The 19,807-nt window shown below is 43.6% G+C and overlaps 1 protein-coding gene across 4 annotated transcripts in view; it reads right to left on the reverse strand.

Annotated features, from left to right (window-relative positions):
- Positions 1–265: 265 nt before the first annotated feature.
- Positions 266–19,807, reverse strand: part of TRAPPC8 (trafficking protein particle complex subunit 8) — a 55,736-nt gene continuing 36,194 nt past the window's right edge. For 2 of the 4 annotated variants that reach the window (XM_068158752.1, XM_068158750.1), the window contains 12 exons: positions 19,209–19,366; positions 17,724–18,166; positions 16,957–17,104; positions 15,637–15,733; positions 14,389–14,457; positions 14,250–14,290; positions 11,383–11,568; positions 10,730–10,831; positions 5,155–5,202; positions 3,654–3,799; positions 2,121–2,210; positions 266–1,362 (listed from right to left, as the gene is read on the reverse strand). In XM_068158752.1, coding sequence (XP_068014853.1) covers positions 1,128–1,362; positions 2,121–2,210; positions 3,654–3,799; positions 5,155–5,202; positions 10,730–10,831; positions 11,383–11,568; positions 14,250–14,290; positions 14,389–14,457; positions 15,637–15,733; positions 16,957–17,104; positions 17,724–18,166; positions 19,209–19,366 — 1,763 coding nt within the window. In that variant the 3' untranslated portion in view covers positions 266–1,127. The remainder of the gene's footprint in view (positions 1,363–2,120; positions 2,211–3,653; positions 3,800–5,154; positions 5,203–10,729; positions 10,832–11,382; positions 11,569–14,249; positions 14,291–14,388; positions 14,458–15,636; positions 15,734–16,956; positions 17,105–17,723; positions 18,167–19,208; positions 19,367–19,807) is intronic. The other 2 variants (XM_068158753.1, XM_068158751.1) reach the window with 1 other exon arrangement.

Here is a 19,807-nt window from a genome sequence, read left to right on the forward strand (position 1 = left end):
TCCTTCTCTGGAGACTTCCAAGACCTCTCTGGATGCACTCTTGTGTGACCTGCACTAGATTATATGGTCCTGCTCTAGCAGAGTGTCCTCTGACATCCTGTGAATGGTTGGGATTGAAGGAGACCTTAAAGATCATCTAGTTCCAACCCTCCCCTTCCACTAGCCCAGGTTGCTCAAGGCCTCAGTCCAGAATGTATCTACACCTGGAGATCACCGCAGCTGCATAAAAAGGAAGGGGGGGGGGGGGGGAAAACCAGGCCGCAAGTCCATCATGAATATGGTGTCTGTTTTATTCTATTTACAGTACATTTGTTATAAATATAATACATTTCCTGAAAATCTGGAGTAGATTTGTTTTGTCTTTGTTTTAAAACAGATCAATTGTTATAGTTACATAACAAAGCAAGTGACAATTTCAATGACAATCCCATGGTTGTGTAATAGTGCATTCTGTGGTGAGATGAACGAGGACAAAAAGAAAAAGAGAGAGACTCCAAACTGGTTGAAGAGATTTTTGCAACACCTCAGGTGGGGCTTGGATGTAAACCTTGAGAGGCTTCCATAAACCTGAAAGCTCAACACAAAGAGCTTCGAACTGCAGAACTGAGAAACAGAAGTGGGTTTGAGACACCGTATTGAACTTCACATTAGGGTTGGGATTTACCACGATTAATGGCTTCAGACAGGAAGAAGCCAGTGAGGGTTTCCTCTTCCTGAACCACATCCTAATAGAGCCACAATATATTAAACACACCATGCTGGAAGTTGTAACAGCAGCCACGTCGTCGTTTCGCCAGGGCACAGGACACCGAAACGTGTTGGGATTGGGAGGTGAGGAGCATTTTGTGTTATGGAGACCTTAATTACCAGAGAGAAGAAATACATTATAAAAGGAGAAACTTATATTTTCAGTCCAACGTGCGTTGCATGGAGAAACAAACTGACAAAGGAGTCTGAGGAGTTTACTATTTGCTTTCCTACACAACCTTTAGTAACAAGTTAGGTGTTGGAGGTGCTATTCCCAAACACTGCAGCAAAATGTCAACCAGCAACAGAAGAAAAGAATCCCATTTGTTGTTGTCATTTAGTTGGTGATCTTTTTTTTCTCCCCCCCCTCCAGGAAGTGGTCAGATATTATTGATGATGATCAGTGCGGGCATGGAGTTCTGCTGACTCGTTTCAAAGAGAGTCGCTTGGTCCGCTAGCTTGGCAAATACTCTGGGGGTTCCCAGATTGTAGACACCTGTGTGCACGAAGCAAGCTTTCAGCTGCAGGCTGTACACCTCCTGGCTTTTCAGTTGGAGCCTGTACTGGGTCTGCCCAAGCCATGTGAAAGACCCATGGATTTCGAGTGCTTCTGGGCTGAAAGAGAGGATAATGGATTTATTTCTCTGTGTTAGCAGCTCACACAATTCCCTCAGCATCACGTTTTCCCAAGCAGCCAGAACACACTGTGTCCATCACTGCCCCTTACAAAGAGATGCTTGTTCATGCTTGCCAAAAGCTTCTTTCCAAAAGGCAGGAACTGGAAGCTTATGTTACTGTTCTGGCCATTTTGGATGGGACAGTGCCCATCCTCAGTTGTCTTCGATGACAACTTGGAAGCTGCTGAGTCTTTTTTAATGACTGCAGTGATCAAGTCACTGCCCTCCCCAAATGCGTTGTGCTTGATGTGTTTCCCACACCACCACCCTGCTCTTTAAGGGATTCAGGTTTTTCTGGCAAGACAAAGCTTGAAAGGGTACCCCTTGAAAGGGTAACAGTTGCAATCTATATAAGCACAGCTCTGTCTAGGTAATGTTGCTGAAGCTCAGGTTTCACTGGTTCAAAAGCACTTCCACTTTCCTAGGAAAGATCTGCAGAGTTTAACCACTTGAGAGTCACAATTCAAGGTCTTGCCTCAGCAACAGTCAGAAGCAAAACTGAGCACTGGCTGAAGACTCCCATTTGACCACATCAAGCTTTTATCCTCTTCCTTTTTTTTCGCTCCAAAGAAGCTACTGCTGGAGAAAATGAACTAGTCTAGGTCTTTGATACAGTTCAAACATTACAAGACTCCCCAAAACTAGGAAAGGTTCTGAAAAGAAGATATGCATTTTTTATTCCCATTCCCACATTACCTTGTTGTTTTATGCCTCAAATCAATCATTACATCTACAACAGCCTGGGAACAATTGGAAAGCAGGAGAGTGACAGGTACCAGACACAGGCTGCAAAGAGAAATAATTCCACAGTAAAGCAAAAAGTCTTACTCTGGATAAGCTTCATTATGCTCTTCAACAGGTTACTTCCAAGCAACATAAAACTAACATGCAGTCATCCATTATGCACCAGTCAGAGCACACAGCAATAACATCACTTACACTGACCAGAGCTTTTGTAACAAAAACTGTTAGAATTAGAATCAACAAGGTTGGAGAAGACCTCAAGGATCATCAAGTCCAACCAGTCACCCAACACCTCATGACTACTAAACCATGGCACCAAGTGCCATGTCCAGTCTCCTCTTGAACACCTCCAGGGACAGTGACTCCACCACCTCCCTGGACAGCACATTCCAATGGTTCTCTTTCCAAAGTTTCTTCCAAACTCTCTCTTTGTTGAGGCAAAGGGCAGTGGTTCAGCTGAGACAAATGAAGTTAGCACTTCCCTTTGTCCAGTTGAGAAAGAGCAATGAGAGCATGAGAAGTACCTTAGTTCAGAGTGGGGTAACATACTCTGAAGCACTGGTCAGCATGCTTTGTGTAGATGCTTTCCTTCTGCACTGCCCTGGGGAGAAATTGCTGGCATCCATCTGAAAGTTTTAGCCAGTACAGTGCCCAAAGAGTTGCACATAGAAGTTTGCTGTTAACTTAAGCCTTTACCCTGTACAAAGGTAATAGAGTTCTGGCAGATATTCTGCTTGTGCACAATGACCAGGATAGTTTTCATAAATAATGCTGTAGCAAGAAAGACTTCAAGATATTCACAGGCAGGAACACAAACTACTGCATCTGAAACAGTTCTATGCAGGCAGCAAGTGATTTGCATCAAATTAAGAATGGAGGTGTTCAAGGCTAGGTTGGATTAGGCCTTGGGCAACCAAGCCTAGTTAAGAGGTGTCCCAGCCCATGGCAGGGGGCTTGGAGTAGATGATCTCTGAGGTCCCTTCCCAGCTAAGCCACTCTATGATTCAAGAACACGTCCAGAGAAGGGCAACAAAGTTGGTGAGGGGTTTGGAGCACAAGCCCTGTGAGGAGAGGCTGAAGGAGCTGGGATTGCTTAGCCTGGAGAAGAGGAGGCTCAGGGGAGACCTTATTGCTCTCTACAACTACCTGAAGGAAGGTTGTAGACAGGTGGGGGTTGGTCTCTTCTCCCAGGCAACCAGCACCAGAACAAGAGGACACAGTCTCAAGATGTGCCAGGGGAGGCTAAGGCTGAATGTTAGGAAGAAATTCTTCATAGAAAGAGTGATTGCCCATTGGGATGTGCTGCCCAGGGAGGTGGTGGAGTCACCATCACTGGAGGTGTTTAGGAAGAGACTGGATGGGGTGCTCAGTGCCATGGTTTAGTTGATTAGATGGTGCTGGGTGATAGGTTGGACTTGATGATCTCAAAGGTCTCTTCCAACCTGGTTAATTCTATTCTATTCTATAGCAAAATGTTTCACAAACCTTTTTTGATGAAAAGAATGATTGAAAGACTCTGGATAATGAAGACTTGTCTTGATAAGATTGGAAAGCTGTTCTGGTGTTGGCCTGGCAGGTGCTGGTGTGCTTTCTGGCCGAAAAAACTTCAGGAGAACCATTTCTGGCAATTCCTGAAACACAAATTCAGAGTGACATTTAAACGGGCATAAGGTACTGTGCAACACCACAACACAAGAAATTCAGTCACAGAAGCTACAATTTTCCATACATCCAGGGAAACTGAGCCTAAGACATCACAAAGCTCAGTTTTATTCCAGTATGCTTTGTGTTTGTGTCTTACCGAAGGAACTCGGGCAACTTATTTATCTGTCTCAAAAGATGGCAACATCTCAAAGCTGCTTATGGAAACACTGTGCAAGTTTCACAAAGGCATGCTGCTGTGGCTGTGGTTTGCAAGTGCTTGGGTTTGGGTTTGTTTCTAAGAATTAGGGGACAGCTTTACCCAGTTCCCTATTCAGCAGCTGCGCCTAAGTCAAAATCCATCACCTGCCCTGAGAAGTTCACAACAGGAAAGCCAGCAGCCAGGTCTCCCAAAATAGATCCAAAGTAAGGAATGCAGAAGTTTCTAGGAACATGCTAAGGATGACAGAAGGATTTAACAATGCAGAGTGTCTTAAAAACTGTCTAGCAAGCTCTATCAGAGTTACCTTTGCCCCCAGCTGAAAGCCCAAGTCACAGACTGCCACATTACTTGGGATTGATCCTAATCAATCTCTGAAGAGGAATAAATCAGATACAGAAAGATACACCAACAGATGAGGCAAGCAGGCTGCATTTGGGCCAGCACTACAGCACCTCTGTCCTACAGCATGTAATCTGCTTTGCAAACAGCAATTTGTTTTCCTTTATTCCCTTTTGCAGAATAGGTTCAAAAAGTCCACCTTTAAAATAAAGACTTTGAGCAGTCAATGTGACAACTGCTAAAAGCAAGAGAAAGAAGATTTGTAAAAGCCACCAGTAAGTCAGCACAGGGTAGCAAAGTAATATCTATTGCTTAAGGGTGATGGATTGTACCTTTGGGGTTCAAAAGAAATGCTACAAGCACCAAAACCTGACTCAAAATAAGACACTGAGCATTCTGTAACAGGTATGAGCATCTCAGTCAGCGTTGGCCTGTGCTGGTAATACCAGGAAAACTTCCAATGGTTTAAGCTTGCAGTTCTTCCCTCTTGAAAGGAAGTGAAGGGTGCTTTTAAAAAGCAAGGAAAAAGCCCAAAGACATTTCAGAGCAACACAGAAATACATTGCAGCTGATGAATTTATTTGCTATTTCCACCCTACCCTGTGGGTACCTAAGGTGATGAAACTTGACAGCACGAAACACACTGGCCTCCAGAGGTGAGGCTACAGGTTTTCATTTTAAAGTGAGCTTTCCCCTCCAAATTTCAGTCCAACCAATTCTTCAGTGCCTCTCCAACCACAGATCAGTGTCCTACACACTGCAGTTTGCCCTAGAGTCCATTACCTGTTCCAAGTCCTCCCAATCAGAACTCCCGAGTACCTTTTTAAATCCCTACAAAAGACAAACACGAAGGATTATCTCTACAAACAGACAAAGCACATCATGAAATGCAGCAGGCACATTTACTGGTGAAAGTGCAGAGTGGGGTTAATATTTCAAACCTTCAGTTCTGATATTACACCTCTACAGAAGGACTGGAAAGCAGAAAGGTTACCCAGTTACCATCACAGAGCTAAGCATTAATTGCAGCCAGCCTCTGGGTCTCAGATTCAGAGCAGATGTCTGGGTGTCTCCAAGTTCAGCTGCTCAAAGTCTAGGGCTTTTGTAACTCTGGACCTAGAACAAAGGCTCAGACACAGCATTTAGTAGAAGGTCCTCTTATCTAATGCTTCAGGGGAGAGCTAAGCACTTCTGAATGGTAACCAAGCTGTGCACATGGCTCAGGGGGCTAATAGGAAATGCTAGCTTCAAAGATGCATGAAACTCCTGCCCTCCTCTAGAATTTGGGAAACAGATCAAGACTCCAAACAAAACAAAGATGCCCATAGCTGCTTGGGCACCTTCACCATCCCTTCAAAATACACAGCAAGCAAAACAAACCCAAGAATCAAAACAGGTGGTTCTTTGTTGCTGAGCTACTAGCATTCCAGCTCAAGTGGAGCATTGCCTTTTAAAAGGCAAAGCTCAAAGTTCTGACAGCTCAAGTCTCTGCTTGTTGACTCACTATGGTTCCTTGCAAAGCCTCCTGAAGTGCCATGGGTTCCAATAGACAAGAAGCATCATGTACCATACACATGAAGGCCACACCAATGGCCAAGACACTGCCTTCAAAAAATGGTGATGCTGCAAACTGAAGGTCTCATCCCCACATACTGCTAGAGGGACAGATGATGCAAAAGATGCATGGAATGATCAAAGCATCATATGTCAGAGGTCATAGACCACAACACATTCCTTAACCTCTCAGAACGCACTTTCTCACCAAGAAGTTCTCCCTCTCCATCAGATGGATGGAGATGATGGCATCTTCTCACTATCAATTTAAAGGATATTTCTACATAGTGTTAAACTGAAAGTCTGCAGTTTCCAACCTGATCTTGTCAATGACTGTCTCAATGTGCTCTTAAGCCAGAAACAACCAACCAACCCCCCCCCCCCCCAGTTTGATTCCCAAGCACATTTCCTCCCTAAATCACAAGTTACACACATCCAAAAGGACTGTTAAGATGCTCAGTCAGGCACGAGGGACCAACGTGTAGAGCACAGAAGGGAACCTAAACAGGAAACCCTTGAGCAACACCAAGCATGAGCAAAAGCAGAACACAGGAAAGCCACTGAGTAGGAGTGAACCATACAGAACCCAAGTGATGCGTCTTTCTCCCTCTCCCGTTTTCAAACAGAGAACTTCCCTTTTAAAACCTCGGTTTTAAGTTGGTTTCCTTCACCATGTGACTCATCTATATTCATTCTAGGTCCTAACTACAGAAATGACTCCAGGATGCACTCAAGAAAATACTCCTGGAGTATTCCTGAAGGCCTGTAGCCACACTGTATGGATTGTATGGATTTTGCTTTGGGCTAGCACTGCTTTAATCCACAGGACTGAAGGAGCAACACAGAAGCACAGAGGAAGTCCTGAAGTACACTAATTCTGCGTGGGAGGTATCCACCTTACATGTTATGAGAGTGCCATGAAAACAGGAAGAATGGGGACAGCAGCTTAAAAAAGCCATGCTGACCACACTCATGGAACCTTGATCTCATCTAGACTTCAGTCAAAGCACTGTGTACACTCACAAGGTTTCAGAAGTGTGGGTATTCTCAACATGCCAGCACACCTCTAGCAGGCTGCTTCTCACCCTCCAGTAGTGTGGAGTCTTTGCCCATCACAAGTGTGGCAAATGTCCTAGCCTCAAGCTACTACCTCCACCCCATCATACTGCATTGTGCTTTTCCTTTGGGATCTTTTGGATTGAATTCCTAGAATCATTCTGATTGGAAGAGACCTTTAGGATTAGAAGAACATGGGAGACAGCAATAAGAACTAAGATTGATCAACAGCCCTGACTGTGAATGGATGTTCAAAGTATTTGAAGATTTTGCCCTTTTGCTAAGATAAGGCAGAGGGGTCAAGAACAGGAGACTGAACAGCTGCACTTCGGATGCAATCAAGCTGACCTTCAGTTAAAACAAAATAGTTCCTGAAAGCAAGCTTCAGGAGAGAACCAGAACCCACAGCATTGCCAAAGAAGAACAACCATTAGTCACAAATACCCAGCTGATTTTCATCAGGGAGGCTTTTACTGCTTGCACTCCAGCAGCTCTTGCTGGCACATCTGTTCACTTTAACACCTCGTGTGATTTATTCCTCAGATGGCTGCTGATGACTATAATGTATCACTTTATAGAACCTTTTATGCTTCTGATTCAAGGAAATTAACTACTTGGCTTTTTTTTCCACCCCCCTAGAAATGGCCAAAAGGCCATTTTGTCAAAAATACCAGGGAAAGGAGGCAGGAAGAGAAATGCTTTCCATATTATTCAGCTAGCTTTCTCTATAAAACAAATAAATGCTTTAACAGAGTCAATATCAAGTCTTCTTTCAACATATTGTGTGTCACAGTTCCCAACTTCCAGGACATAAAAGATGTCAGTAGTTTACACATCACCTGCTAAGTCTGTGTCCAGTAACCTAAGCTCAAAGCAGTTTAGTTAGGTTAAAAAAAAGCCTGTAGTGTAAACAGGAACAAATAATCCTGTACTCAATGACAGGAAAACCAATAAACTTCCAAGCTGTAGTTATCATTGTCTTGGGGAGAATAAACAAGCTTAGAATTCAACAATCTACTCTGAAGAGTCAAGAGAAGGAAAGGCTGCACCTGCATTTGAGCAATCAAGTAAAGGTTGTATAGAATTTTGTTGTAATTTTCCTTCTTTTTGTGTGGATACATAGATAAATTTTACCCAGAGAGAGACTTGAAGCCTCCCCTATGCCCCACCAGTTTGTGTGCAGAAAAGCAGAGGTTTTACCTTGATTATAGCAGATGCTATTGCAAGTTACACTCCTGTGATACAGGAATAATTGCATCCTGCTGTCCATCCACGTCCCTGTTGTGTGCACTACGTGATCCACAATGAGCCAAGCACAGAAGTAACCACCTGTCCTTGTATCTCAAGCAGCAGGCCAACATCTCAGACATATGATAAAGATGACTTTCTATCAGTGAATCTAACTACCAATCTACCAGCAACTGCTGGAAGAACCTGAGAAGCACGATGAATACAGATCTACTGCTCCTCTACTACAGTGCTTCACTCCAGCTTTATTTTCCTAAACAGTTCTACAAGCTTCTACAAAGCCAAACTAAATCCTTAAAACCCTGCAAAGAATTAGTCTGAGATAACTGACAAAGCAGAAGCCAACCAGTACACAGAATGTAACCAAAATAGAATCACAGAATCAACAAGGTTGGAAAAGACCTCAAGGATCATCAAGTTCAACCTGCCACCCAAGACCTCATGCCTACTAGACCATGGCACCAAGTGTCACGTCCAATCCCCTCTTGAACACCTCCAAGGATGGTGACTCCACCACCTCCCTGGTCAGCCCATTCCAATGGCTAACAACCCTCCCAGTGAAGAATTTTCCCCTTATCTTGAGTCTGAACTTCCCCTGACACAGCCTGTAAGCTACCTTGATTTGCTTTGTGTAATTATTTGATGAATTCCACTAAGATTTGAGTCTCTTTCTCAGACCACACACACAAAAAAGTGCAGACATTATGTTGTTTGTGTTTCTCCTTGTGCACTGTGAGATTGCTCTTGGTTGAGGATGGCTGTATTGCCAGAGTCACAAACATGAGAGTGGTGAAGCCCTGGAATGGGTTGTCCAGGGAGGTGGTCAAGGCCCCATCCCTGGAGGTGTTTAAGACCAGGCTGGATGGGGCTCTGGCCAGCCTGATCTAGTGTGGGGTGTCCCTGCCCATGGCAGGGGGGTTGGAACTAGGTGATCCTTGTGGTCCCTTCCAACCCTGCCTGATACTATGATTCCTTTGCTGTCTGCTACAGCATGAAGCAGAAGCAGTTCAAGTCAAGAAGAAAGAAATTGAAGGAGGGAAACAGAATAAAACAAAGGAGCTGGCTCTTATCCCTCTTCAGAGTCTGCAAGCAAACTTATTCAGATCTGAGCAGCCCTTTATCATCTAAGAACTGATAAGCAACCTGTGCTGGTAAAAAGCATGCATCTCCATCTCCCTCTGCTGTCTAGACCACAGAAAACAAGTGCTACACTGGCACATCAGACATTCAGCGCCAGTTTGGAGTTTCCAGCCCTATTCATGACCTAGAGAATAGATAGAGATCTCCAGGACAAATCACTTGAGAGTTATAGGAAGTCTCAAAAGTATTCATTGAAAATGTTCAGTCAGAAGTTATGTTTTGGGTTAAGATTTTCTGCCCCTTCAGCTTTTCACTGTTGGTGGAACTTTAATGCAAGAGGCAAGACAATTACACAGAACCACCAAGGTTGGAAGAGACCTCAAAGATCATCAAGTCCAACCTGTCAACAAAGACCACATGCAATCCTGAATAGATTGTGTGTGTTATTTTCTCTACCTAGCCTTATTTCATCTTACTGGGGGATACTTTTAAATGTTCAATGTGGAATGAATGAAGTAAACTGCTGCAAAGTCTCAGATGGTTTCATTTCTTACACCACACCTCATGCTGTACATGGCCACGTGGGATTTCTCAATCCTTAGCAGTCCTGAGGTTAGAGGCTTTTAAAATGCAAGTGAAATCTGGGCTTTGGTTATCAGGAGGACACAGACTCCATAGACTTATTATAAACAACCACCATTATCCTTACAGCAGATTTCAACTGCACCACAATGCAGATGCCTTTCTGCTTCCAACAGAAGGCTTCGAAGGAATGCTCCTTACACTGAAGAAAGTGAGTACAATAATCAGTGCAGCATCTTTCTCATCAATTAATACTATTACAACTGCAATTAAGTAGATTATAGACAGAGAAGGTTAATGCTGCTCAAAACAAACTGAGGGTGCATTGGGATCCTCCATGTTGCTGGTGGCTGGATTCATTCGTTTAAGTTTAAAACTGAACTTAATGCAGACCACCAGAGTTCCAGTGCAGTCAGAAAGCAATACAAGTATCTGCCCCTAGCATGTTCACTCATTTATTTTAGGATGCAGATGTCACTCATCCCCATCTCATCTCTTCCCACCCATTTGCTAGAACCAGACCTCAGAAGTCCACTGTTCTCCCACCTAACTTTTGATGCCTACAGTGTGATCTGCTGTTCCACACACACCTTAAGACGTTAAAGATAATACCAGAGGGAGCAGCTGTCATTAGATCAACACAGTCTAGTATTGCTCAGCACAGCTTAAGCCCACGTGTGCAAAAGCTTTTTTATGGTGTGTGGTGTGAAAGTGTCATCTTCAGATGTCAGATCTTAAGCTTTCCTGGTTTTCAGTACCAGTGAACACCAGACAGAAAACTCATCAAGTCTCTTTTGGGAAAGAGGCAGTTGTAAAGGAAAACATCACACTGGATTACCTGCTTCTGAGGAAAGGACAGAGCCTCCTTCCCAACTGTGTTAAGGGCAACATGATGCTGGCCCTCCAAAATAAGCTGTTTGTTGTCTTCCACCACATAGGCCTACACAATACAACATAAAGACATTAGCAGAGCAGAAAACATCATGAGCCTCAAACCACAGAACTGCTGACTTTCCTCATAACTGATGTGGAAGATGATGTACTGTTCAAAATCTACAGGCTAGCATGACTTCTGTGCATGCTTTTCGTTTTGCAAGCAGGGGCAACTGCTGAAGTTTAGCCTGCCAGCTTCCACTACTTTGTATTTGCATTCAGGTAAGTGAGATCCTCTTCTGCAAAACAGACTGAGTCACTCTTCCAGTTCTAGGATAAAAGCAAGCATTAGCAGAACTCTTGGTTTAAGATTTCAGGTTTTGCTCTTTTGAAAGGAGAATTTATAAGAACTGGGTGCATACAGAGTAATGTAAAGCCACCTCAGCCTACTTATTACAGTGACAGCTATTAAGATGGTGACTTCTGGACACAATTTGAGTTCATTCACCAGCTTTCAAGAAAGAGATCTATACCAGTGTTCAGGATTCCACATGAAATCATATTCTAACAGCCATATTTCATGGCCAAATGGCAACAAAGACACACAGCCATACTTACCTTCCACAGCACCACAACGTTCAGATCGACTTCGTTGCATCTTTGTATCAATCTGACTGTCTCGTCAAATGATTGCTTGGCAGCCCTTTGAGGTGCGTGAGGATGAGATTGCACATGTGTTCTTTTAAATTCAGAGAACAAGCTTTGAAAGAAAAAGTCTGCACAAGGACTGGCTGAACTTATTATCTGCAAGAAAATGAGAAAAGGCAAGAAAGGGCTTTGAGAAGAGGATGCAAGCTGACTTCACTTGCTCTAACACAGCCCTGCACCACAGTGCGGCAGCTCCATCATCTTGCTCTGTTTCCCCTTGCAAACTGACACAGTGTCACCCCTTGGTGTCTGTGCTTGCCCTATTAGAAGGTCACTCCTGACTAATGAGATTTCTAAGGTAGAGAAATAGTTTCTTCAGTATGAGAAGGATGAGACTCTGGAAAAGGTTGTCCAGTGAGGTTGTGGCTACCTCTTTTCTGGGAGTGTTCAAGGCCAAGTCGGATGAGGCCTTGAGTGGCTGAGTCTAGTTGAGAGGTGACCCTGCCCATGGCAGAGAGATTGGAGCAGGTGATCTCTGAGGTGCCTTCCAACCTAAGCCATTCTATGAGTCTATAATTTGCCTAAAACTAGAAATACCAAGCTTTAGGATTTGGTTATTGCCACCAGAAAGCCTACTGTGATACATCAAGTGTAGTGGAGAGAGCTGAAGCACCCAACTTGCTCACAAACCAACTCACATGCAAGTCATTATTGCTTACAAGTATCTTCCTCAAGACAGCTGGATAAATAATTCTAAGTCAGGAACATACATTTTGCTAGCAACAGCAGATGACAGACTGTACATTTTATTCCCCATGATAAATGCCACAGCCAGAACTGTGCTGTTTGTCACAATTCTCATCCTTTGTGTTGAGCTTTTCCAATGCCAAAAGCTTGACGACTGACAGCAACCTGGCTTACTCTATTCTATTCTAATAATACTCAAAGGCAGCAGGTGAAGTAAGAAACTTTAGCTTTCTAATCCCTCCCCTTCAAAAAATGTTAACTCTCCCAGAATATACTGTTGCAGAGCTGCTAATCATTGCATTAGTTACTCCAAAAGCATTCTGCTATTTAGAATAAAGAATACAAAACTAACCAGGTTGGAAAAGACCTTTGAGATCATCAAGTCCAACCCATCACCCAACATCATCTACTCAACTAAACCATGGTACTGAGTGCCTCATCCAGTCTCTTTTTAAACACTTCCAGTGATGGTGACTCCACCACCACTCTGGGCAGCACATTCCAATGGCCAATCTCTCTCTCTATGAAGAACTTCTTCCTAACATCCAGCCTAAACCTCCCCTGGCACAGCTTGAGACTGTGTCCTCTTGCTCTGTCCAGGTTACCTAGGAGAAGAAACTAACCCCCTCCTGGCTAAAACCTCCCTTCAGGCAGTTGTAGAGAGCAATAAGCTCTCCCCTGAGCCTCCTCTTCTCCAGGCAAAGCAACCCCAACTCCCTCAGCCTCTCCTCACAGGGCTGTGCTCCAAACCCCTCCCCAGCTTTGTTGCCCTTCTCTGGACACATTCCAGCAACTCAACATCTTTCTTAAACTAAGAGGCCCAGAACTGGGCACAGAAGGGAGGTCCATCTCCACATCCCTGCACTTGAGACTATTTTCTTGCAAGAAAGATGAAGTTCATGCAGCTCATCCAACTTTTAAAGCAAAAAGAGGAATCATTCACCTCAATTTATAGTCCTAATAACATTTTTTCTTCCTATCAAATGAGATGGCAGTGAGTAGGTCTTCCTTGGCTTTTAAAAGCTGCATGCACATGTGGAAAATGTGCCCTTGGCATAAATTAAGCATCCTGACATCCAGCAAACTAAATCTACTATGGTAATGTGGATTACTGACACGAGTGGCCTACTTCCCTTCAAGGGTTGGGAAAGCATTCCCTGGGCCAAGATTGTTTGCCAAAAGGATCCTTCTTCAAAAAATAAGTGTATGCTTAAAAAAAGATTAAGAGAGCATGGTAGTCCAGAACCTTCAAGAAAATGCATAGAAACAGACTCCCTGAACTGGCTGCAATCTGCAGCAGTAGCTCTGAAATTCCAGATTATTTTCAGAGGAGCTGTAATGAGAATTTTTAACTTCATCTTACTGAAAATGTAATTAGGAAGAAAAAAGGAAAATCCACAGATCTCTGCTAGGCAGCTGGGGGAACCCTCCCCCCCACAGAACAGATCTCTGCTAGGGAGCTGGGGGAACCCTCCCCCCCAGATCTCTGCTAGGGAGCTGGGGGAACCCTCCCCCCCACAGAACAGATCTCTGCTAGGCAGCTGGGGGAACCCTCCCCCCCCACAGATCTCTGCTAGGCAGCTGGGGGAACCCTCCCCCCCCCCAGATCTCTGCTAGGGAGCTGGGGGAACCCTCCTCCCCACAGAACAGATCTCTGCTAGGGAGCTGGGGAACCCTCCCCCCACAGATCTCTGCTAGGGAGCTGGGGGAACCCTCCCCCCACAGATCTCTGCTAGGGAGCTCAAGGACTGGAGAATACTCAAAACAACTGCTCTGAAGAGATGGAAAGGAAGGAAAAACATTGGCAAAATAGTGAGCATCACAATGCACTCCCAAAGTAATTCAGCTTTGGAGCTGGGGCCTTGAAATTCCAGGCTATCCCCTAGCTGACACTACCTCACCTTCTCTCTGTAAATAAAGCAAGCCGACCTAGAAGGCCAGTAGTTTTTGATGTGCAAAAGTCAACTTCCCAACTATGGAAGCACTGCTCCTGTATTTCAGTTTCACAAAGGGATTCCAGCTGGGACACTTGCATGTGGCAGGGCTACCTTTGCACAGAGCAAAGCATGCAGCCACCCCAGCTCACCTACCTGCTCGTTTCCAAAGACAATGTCTGCAAACGTGTAATTTTCTAAGGGATTAAAAGAGAAGACAACGTTTCAGCATCATGAGAAGTCACAGCTTCAGCATGCAGCATCCAAACACTACTTGCTTCAGCAGAAAACTCACCTTCTGAGTTTTTGCATCTCACTGCTTTAAAGCACAACTTTGCTCGCTCTCTGCTAGCAAGTTTAGTATCTGAAAGAAAAAGGTTGTAAGAGTTTGTTTTCCTCCCTTCCTCATTAGCCAGAAGTCAGCCTTTACCCTTCACAAATAAACACTCTGGATGATACTCAAGAAGCACAACTAATCAAGCAGGGAAACTGCATGGTAGTAAAGAAGGTAGAACTTCTGCTGACCTTTTCCACCTACACCTAGGGCAGTAAGTGACCTTTAATACATAAAGATGACACAGAGAAAGGAGGTAAGAAGACAATTCAGTTTATCTGGTTCATCCTCAGTATTAATACCAGAGGAATATACATCTAGGATAATTTTTAAGTATATAAAATGTCAGCATACAAGTAAAGATCACATTTGTCAGTTAAAATAACAACCCTTCTTTGCCTTTTCCAAGAGAGGCCTCAAGCACAAGCCCTACGAGGAGAGGCTGAGGGAGCTGGGATTGTTTAGCCTGGAGAAGAGGAGGCTCAGGGGAGACCTTATTGCTGTCTACAACTACCTGAAGGGAGGTTGTAGCCAGGTGGGGGTTGGTCTCTTCTCCCAGGCAAGCAGCACCAGAACAAGAGGACACAGTCTCAAGCTGTGCCAGGGGAGGTTTAGGCTCAAGGTGAGGAGAAAGTTCTTCCCAGAGAGAGTTGTTAGCCATTGGAACAGGCTGCCCAGGGAGCTGGCACTTGAAGCCATGGTTTAGTGGTCCTGAGGTGTTGGGTGACAGGTTGGACTTGATGATCTTTGAGGTCTTTTCCAATCCTATTGATTCTATGACCAGCAGCTTGTATCAGCTAAGGCTGGACAGAGCAAGAGCCATTTTGATGTTTTTCTAATAACTGAATGGAGCACTTGGCAGATATTCTGTCCACCAATTAAATTTAACACTGATATAAATTAACTAGAAGTAAAGGAATATAGAAATGTAATTCTCATGAAGCAAACTGTTAGTCGACCCAGTCACAGATTTCTCTACATCACAGAAATAATTTACCTCTAAGGGAAGCCCATTTGTAAAACTAGTCTAAAAGTCACATGTAAATATATTTTTCTTGAAGCACCAGGAGAGGAAGGGCTGGAGACTGTCTGAAAGGGACAAAGTGTTCAGAAATTAAATTGTTCTGAAAACCAAATTCAACTCCTTGCAAGGCTCTTTCATCTGCTCACCAGTCAGAAGCTAGACCTTTGGGTGATAAAGACACACACCTTTGTCTTCAGAGACATTGACAGACTTCTGAAGCCTCCAGTGCTTGCTATTGCTTGAAACTTGCACTATATGGAATTCTTTCACACCAGTCTCACTCTATGGAAGAAGCAAAAGTTAATGTCAGACAAGAACACTCACAGCTGTGATGTTCAACATTGCACAGGATGTGCTGACTACAAGCTGGCCCTGTTAGAATCTTCTTTCAACTCATTATTCTCATCATCCATAACAGAGTACTAAGGAGAGTTAAGACCCACTCTAACACAAAACAGTCCCTGTTCACAGCAACTTCCAATTCCAGTAATCAGAGCCACATGAAGATGAAACAGGAAAATACCCCCAAGGTAGTATTTTGAATTAAGACAGCTAGGCTTGTAACTCCACTCAACACAGCCTGCAAGGCAACCTAGGTTAAGAATATTTTAGGATCATTGCTAGGTCACTCATGCCAGCAATTGAAGGACTTTGTGTGGTGTTTGATATTTTGTTGTCAATGTGTATGTATGCAAAAAAAAGCAGCTTATGAGGTTGGTTTTCCTTCTGGAAAAGAGCGAGGTGGTGGTGGTGGAAAGTTACATCTCACACCACGTCACCTGTTAACTTGGTAAGCACTTTTATAAACATTCCCTCCTCCTCAGAGGACTGGGCAATATTCACTTCTCTGTCTGAAGGAAAAACAGAGTGTACCTTTAAATCAAGAGGACAAATCAGCACAGTGATTCCACTAGTAGCTAAGGATCTATGAAACAGAGGATCCCACTACCTTGCTTTCTGGCTGCAAGCAACAGGAGCAGCTTTACGAACAACAGGAGGAAATTTCAATCAGCATGGCATGAAAAACTGAAGTATTTTCACCTAACCCACAGCAGGCATATCTGTATTTGTATTGTATTTGCAAAACTGTCTTTCTGAGTTAGGTAGTAAACACAGAAGCCTTCTTCAAGCTGCAGCTTCAATGTTAACTTCACATTACCACACCAGGGGTTTCACTGGAAGGCAGAGAGGCACAAGTTGTCTCAGGTTCTCTGCCTTGAAAGTTAGCAAAAACATGCAGGACTTTGGAGCAAATCTTCCTACAAGGAGAAACACTCTGAACTAGTTTGCTTAGGAGTGAGACAGTTACAGAAGACTTCCAAGGAGTTAAGATATAATTTCATGTTGGTAGTCTTTCCAACAGTAAGTGGAGTGATTAAATACACAAGGTTTACTCACTGCTTGCAAAGTAGTTTTAAAAGGTCTTTTACTTCAGTTCTGGTTCTACTGGTGACACACATCTGCTGAGCTTTAGAAGAGCATTAGAATATAAAACAAGTACTTACAGTATTGATATTTTCTACATCCACAAACACCAACATGTTGTCCCCTCTGCCTTCTTCATCTTCAAGTGCATTACTTCTGCAGACAGTTGCTCGAATATGCAGAGAGCGGCTAGTGCAAATAACTGCAGTGTGCCTTAATACTCTATGACTAGGAAGGAGGAGAAAAGGAAGAAAGAAAGGAAAAGAAAAAGAAAGACATCCTGAACAACCAGCACTGCTGTCCAGAATCTGTCATCAAAAGTAAGCTTGCTACCTTTCAAGCACAGTTCAAAGAAAGCACTACTTGTTAGCTTGTGGTATCAAACTTGACTGTCCACTGTCTCAAGATGGTCCAAAAAGAAACTTAACAGCAAGTCAAACTTGGCATTTAACTCCTCCACTGAACAGCCTTCATCATAGTACAAGTACTGACCATATTTTGACTAAGAACAAAAGCTTCTGCTCGAAGTAGACAACATTTTGTTTTATAGTGCGCAGAAACAATTTTAAGTCAAGCTTTTTCCACCCCTGTGCCTCAAAGATGTGCCAAGTACAAACAGTTTGTATTAACAGCACTCTTCTATTCAATTATTTTAATAATTGCCTCTTTGATGGAAGCAGTGTAGACTGTACAAAGCAGATCAGAGTACATTAAAATCCTTGCTTAGAGTAGCAGATAACTAAACACGTCAACATCAGCACAGCAAGGAGAAGAAATTCGGCAGGAGTTTATGCTGACATTGTAATGTCTACTGTGTATGACAGAACAAAAGCAGATAGAAACTTACCACATTTTTGAGTGTCTTTTAATACTTTCATAGTAAAACAAGAAGTTAATTTCATGAACACCCTCTTCATCTGGTCCCCGTAACCACATTGGCAGCTGCACTGAAGCCCCGGGAAGAAGAACAGCGTCGGGAAGTGGGACGTTTATGACTTCAGGCTGGGCTCCTGTGCCGAGCCCAAAGTCTACAGAAGAAGCTGAAGACAGCAGTGCTGTACGCACAGAGGTAGGATCTGTCACAACAGTCTTGTAAGCACTACAGTTCTCAGAAGCTGAAGGACTCAGTGGTGTTAGGACAGCAGTGTTTCCACCAAAGGTAAAAAACTCTGGATGCTTGGACACGACCTTCAACGCGGTCAGAGGACACTTGCTTACGTTCACAAACTCTACATAGGCCTTTCTGATTTCCCCACAGAGAAGTCCTGTAGGAAAATTGATAAAGAACACCTGTATGGGAGAGAAGAGGAGAAAAGCTTGAGCATTAGGCCAAGTCACAAATGTGCACTAAAACAACCACCAACGTGTTTAAACCATATGGCTCTCCATAGCTTCCTGAGGAGGGATGTGGAGAGGAAAGAGCTGATCCCTTCTCCCTGCTGTCCAGTGATAGAACTCATGGGAATCATAGAATCACACAATGCCAGGGGTCGGAAGGGACCTCTAAAGATCATGTCCAATAGCCCTGCAAAGCATGACCACTTAAGACAGGTCACACAGGAATGCATCTAGATGGGTTTTGAAGATCTCCAGAGAAGGAGACTCCACAAGCTCTCTGTGCAGCCTGTTCCAGTGCTCTGTGACCCTCACAATGAAGAAGTTCTCAGGTTGAGATAGAATTTCCTGTGATTAAGTCCATTGCCCTATCCTATCACTAGGTATCACCCAAAAGAGCCTGGAATGGTTCAATGCTGTGCCAGAGGTGACTTAAACTGAACACTAGAAAGCGTTTCTTTACTGAGAGGGTGGTCAAACACTGGAACTGAGAGGAGGTTGATGTCCCAAGCTTATCAGTGTTTAAGAGGCATTTGGACAAATTTAAACTTGGCCAGCCCTAAACTGCTCAGGCAGTTGGATTGGCTGATCACTGTAGGTCCCTTCCAGCTGAAATAATCTAGTCTATAGAGTGTGGGTACTAACCAGCTAAACCACTTTAGTAAGGAAAAATCACTATGTTAACCAACTTGAAGATGAACATTAAGCAAACAGTGAAAAAATTCCTTGCCTGTTCTCCCTCAGCTTGATATCTGGCTACAAAAGCTGTTGCCAACTAAAACTCTAAAGGGAATATAAGAACTTCAGAAGGATATTCATTTGGAAGCTTCAAGTTTCACTTGAACTCAAAACCCACCCAAGTTCGGCACTAACAGATCAGAAATTAACGGAAAGATTCAGGCATTAACAAAGTCTAAGACTTGATTGTCACAATCCCATTGATGAGCTGTAAATTCAGCTATTTGCTTAACACCACCAGCAGAAAGCAGCTACATACCTCCAACAAAGGCATTTCCTCTGTAATAATGGGGTCTAAACGCCGATCAGGTCCATATTTAATAGAGGTTTTTTCCTCCTTTGTGTTATTAAGTCGAGGCCCTTGGATTTCTAAGTCTTGTCTTCCTCTCACAGATAAGCCATTGGCAACAAACTTCCCTGAAACAATTGTTAAGATTGTTTAAATATTTTTTTTCCCCTGAGCCATGATCTACAGCTGCCTGCTCAGTCTCATAAATCATCTCGATTCACCAGTTACGGCACACGTGCAGTGTTCATTGATCAAGCTGCATGACTGACAAAGGACTACTCATAGCTTACTGTGACACAAGGCAGTGTGAGTTCAGCCAGCCAGTTATCCATTGTGATGGACTTTACCCTTTAATAGTTTGATTATAAGAGAGGAGAAGGCAGAGCATGAAGCTGATGTATTTATTTCCTTTCCCAATTTCTGCCAAGCTGGAAAAGTCACCCAAACCATTTTTATTTCCTTTAAAAACCACCAGTCTCCAAAGTGTTCTTATTCTACAGGTTTCCATTTCATAGACAGCTAAGCAAGGTTTGTTTTTTTCCTTTGAGACAATTTCAAATCCCCATTTC

This window comes from Melanerpes formicivorus, unplaced genomic scaffold, assembly GCF_026170545.1.
Source record: "Melanerpes formicivorus ecotype bairdi unplaced genomic scaffold, bMelFor1.0.p_v2 SCAF_42, whole genome shotgun sequence".
In the NCBI taxonomy this organism is placed as follows: domain Eukaryota; kingdom Metazoa; phylum Chordata; class Aves; order Piciformes; family Picidae; genus Melanerpes; species Melanerpes formicivorus.